At 40.8% G+C, this 3,045-nt stretch overlaps 1 protein-coding gene across 1 annotated transcript; it reads right to left on the bottom strand.

The window, feature by feature from the left end:
• LOC111780318 (GDSL esterase/lipase At5g18430) lies at window positions 1-3,045 on the bottom strand. The gene is made up of 5 exons (XM_023660691.2): window positions 2,750-3,045; window positions 2,545-2,672; window positions 2,179-2,421; window positions 531-786; window positions 1-460 (listed from the first exon to the last, which is right to left on the bottom strand). Exons 1-5 carry the CDS (start codon window positions 2,985-2,987, stop codon window positions 228-230), a joined length of 1,098 nt encoding a protein of 365 aa, XP_023516459.2. The 5' UTR covers window positions 2,988-3,045; the 3' UTR covers window positions 1-227.

A 3,045-nucleotide genomic window follows, 5' to 3' on the forward strand; every position in this document is an offset into this window, starting at 1 on the left:
TTTAGGTCTATAAAGCCAGATCATTACATAAATAATTCAAAACATGCACATTTTCTCGATCAAGCCAACAACACAACACTAAACACAAACCAAAGCAAATGCAACATTAAAAGCGATATAATTCAAACCCTTTTGATTATAAGAGACAAAAGAAGATTATATCTTTTCTCTCTCTTGTTCTTTGTTCTTCTTTTAATGGCTTTTGGTATTGCTTTTATTGCAATTTTTCAAGCCCTAGAATCCAATTCAAAGATGGTTGTGAGGTTCATAGGGTACATATATTTGGTTGACCCCGACAACATTTGCTTCACTATCATACCATTAGCCTTCTGAGAAGGATGAAAGGCATCCCAAAACGCATACGCATCTCTGTTCGAACATAAGTTTGATGCTACGGTGCAAAGCCCTAAGCCATTGTATGGCCCTTGTCCACAACATGCCACTTTTGATGTCTCAAACCCTACCATACACCAATTTACATTATTATTAAAGGACATATAGACATAAACTTAGCAAAATTTTAGACATACCAAATGCTTGAGGATTGGAGACAAAATCATTGTGCATTTGTTGAGTATTAACAGCCACAAACACATTGGAGCCAACTTGGGCATTGAGTCCTTTGATCATTTGAAGAAGTTGTGGATTATACAATGCCGCTGCCCGTTGCAGCTCCGCCGAGCACTGCCCGCCGCTGCTTCCTCGCATCGCTAATTCTGCTGGGACACACCCTAGCGGCCCTGTTCCTGTAACCAGAACTCGTCGCGCTCCGAGCTCGTGAAGCCTCTGCGTCATAAAATTACAATCTCATCGTTTACTTCATTAATCTTAATTCTTCTCGAAAGTTGATGTTGAGAGTGTTAGACGAACACGACTCTCCACAATGGTTTGATATTGTCCACTTTGAACATAAGCTCTCATGGCTTTGTTTTGGGTTTCCCAAAGCCTCATACCAATGGAGTTAATATTCCTCACTTATAAACCCATGATCATTCCCTAAATTAGTCGATGTGGGACTTCCGTCATCCAACAGAGAGTATGTGCTTTATTATTATTATTTTTCTAATTTTGTATTAAAAATGTATATGGGTAAATTTTAGAATTAGGGTAATTTTATTTTTATTATTTTCAACTAATTTTAAATATAATTATGTAAAACTAGTTAAAAATTAAATCATTAATGTACTTAAACAACCTAAAGGCTTGGCCTCTGAACGGAACGGAGTGATCAATCAAGAAGTTGCTCAACTGATGAAGGTCGAGAAGTCCACTGACTTCTACTAATGTAGGGCTAAGTAGTGCCTTTTTCCTGTGCCCAGAGGTTTTTGGGGGTGAGCAACTAGCTGAAAATAGCATTGAGACCGAGTTTACAGTGAAAGAATAAATAGGTGAAAAAAGGTGAAGGAGCAAGAGATCTTGACAGTTAGACAGAAAGTTTGTCAGGTAATATGGATCACGGAAGAAGACGTATCTGATGAATGAATGATTGGAAGCCTAAGCCAAGAAGGTACGAACGATTTGACGGGCTCACTTCAGGAAGAGCAGACGGAAAAAGGAGGCTACTTGCTTATAAGAGAAGAGCAAGGTGCGTAGATCCCTAGTCCCACCTAAGATAGAGATGCCCTTGAAATTAAGGGATCGAGGAGAAGGGACTGAACGTTGAATGAAGCTTGGGTTGACGGGGGCGCTATCAAGGTAGTAGGACGGACGGCCGCCTATAGGTGGTAGGGTAGGGTGGTTAAAGGATTTTGGGGACAGAGCACAGAACTCAGACCAATCGATTAAACTAATTAGAGTTTCCTGGGATCCAAGGTCATTCTACCAACATTTTCGATCCTACATCCTAGCCAGTTTTTTTTTTTTTTTTTTTTTTTTTTTTAAAGGAGTTGGTGAGAGACCGGCTTAGGCAACTATTTGACAGTCGAGCCGTTCGGTCAGAGCTGGTAAGCATGGTAACTGTATCTAATGTCGGAGTCGACACTCCACGTTCGAGATAGATTAGCCTCAAAGTTTCAGAGTTAGTTGAACTCTATCCACTTACGAGAATTAGGGTTTAAATGAATACAATTATTAGTTTGAGGTTTTAATTTATACATTTTCAATTAATCTATACTCAACGATGAGTACCTTGACGTAACAAAAAAATTTATAAAACAAAATGAGAAAGGGAGAGATTACCAGGAGGAGCTTTCGATACTCAACAATGAGTACCTTGACGTAATCGGGGAGGGCATATTGCCTTGACCGAGCGGAGAAGGGAACGAGATAGTAATTGTTGACGAAATCGTTTCCACCGACGGTAACCAGAACCAAGGCTCTATTTACGAGTTGGGTTGTTTTTTGAGCTCCAATTAGGGCTGCAACTCTTTTTTGATACTCTTCAAAGTACTCTAATTGCCTGAACATTCTTATTATATTGATCTGCACCATGCACATTTTCAACCATTTCAACATTGGCACAAAGGGCGAGTCGATGAATTCTATCGTCGATAAAATCGTCAAAAGATACTTAAGAATTAGAGGAAGGAAGTAATGTGGACGTACAAACTGAATTCCCGTGTCATTGAGAATGCCAATGCCGGCCGAAGCGAAATTGGCGCCGTCGAGCAACCTCCGACCGTTGAGCTCCGGACTCAAATAAGGAAGTAAGAACTCCGACCCGAGTTGCTTACCTGAAAGTCGTGTGTTAAGAATATGAATAAAAGATTAAAGCTATAAAAAAAAAAAAAAGAGAGAAGATGATGCCAACTTAAGTAGTCAGGGATGTTAAGGCCGTTGGAGAAGCGGCCAGTCGGGCGATGCGTCGGGAAATCGATGCCATACGGGTATGAATCGGCACGAGCTGTGGTAGCAAGGTAGTTGTTATTGCCATTGTCAACCAAAGAGTCTCCAAAGACAAAGAAACTCCGCCCCGCTTTGGCTCGGTGGCTCAAAGCAGCTAAGGCAAGGACGAGGACAAGAACGTCGAGAAACGAGCGCGGTGCCATTGAAGGCGAGGTGAAAAAGGAAAAGGTTGAAGTGAAAGAATTTGGATGTGAAAAATGG

The sequence above is a fragment of the Cucurbita pepo genome, chromosome 18 (assembly GCF_057944985.1).
Source record: "Cucurbita pepo subsp. pepo isolate OVF chromosome 18, ASM5794498v1, whole genome shotgun sequence".
Classification (NCBI taxonomy): domain Eukaryota; kingdom Viridiplantae; phylum Streptophyta; class Magnoliopsida; order Cucurbitales; family Cucurbitaceae; genus Cucurbita; species Cucurbita pepo.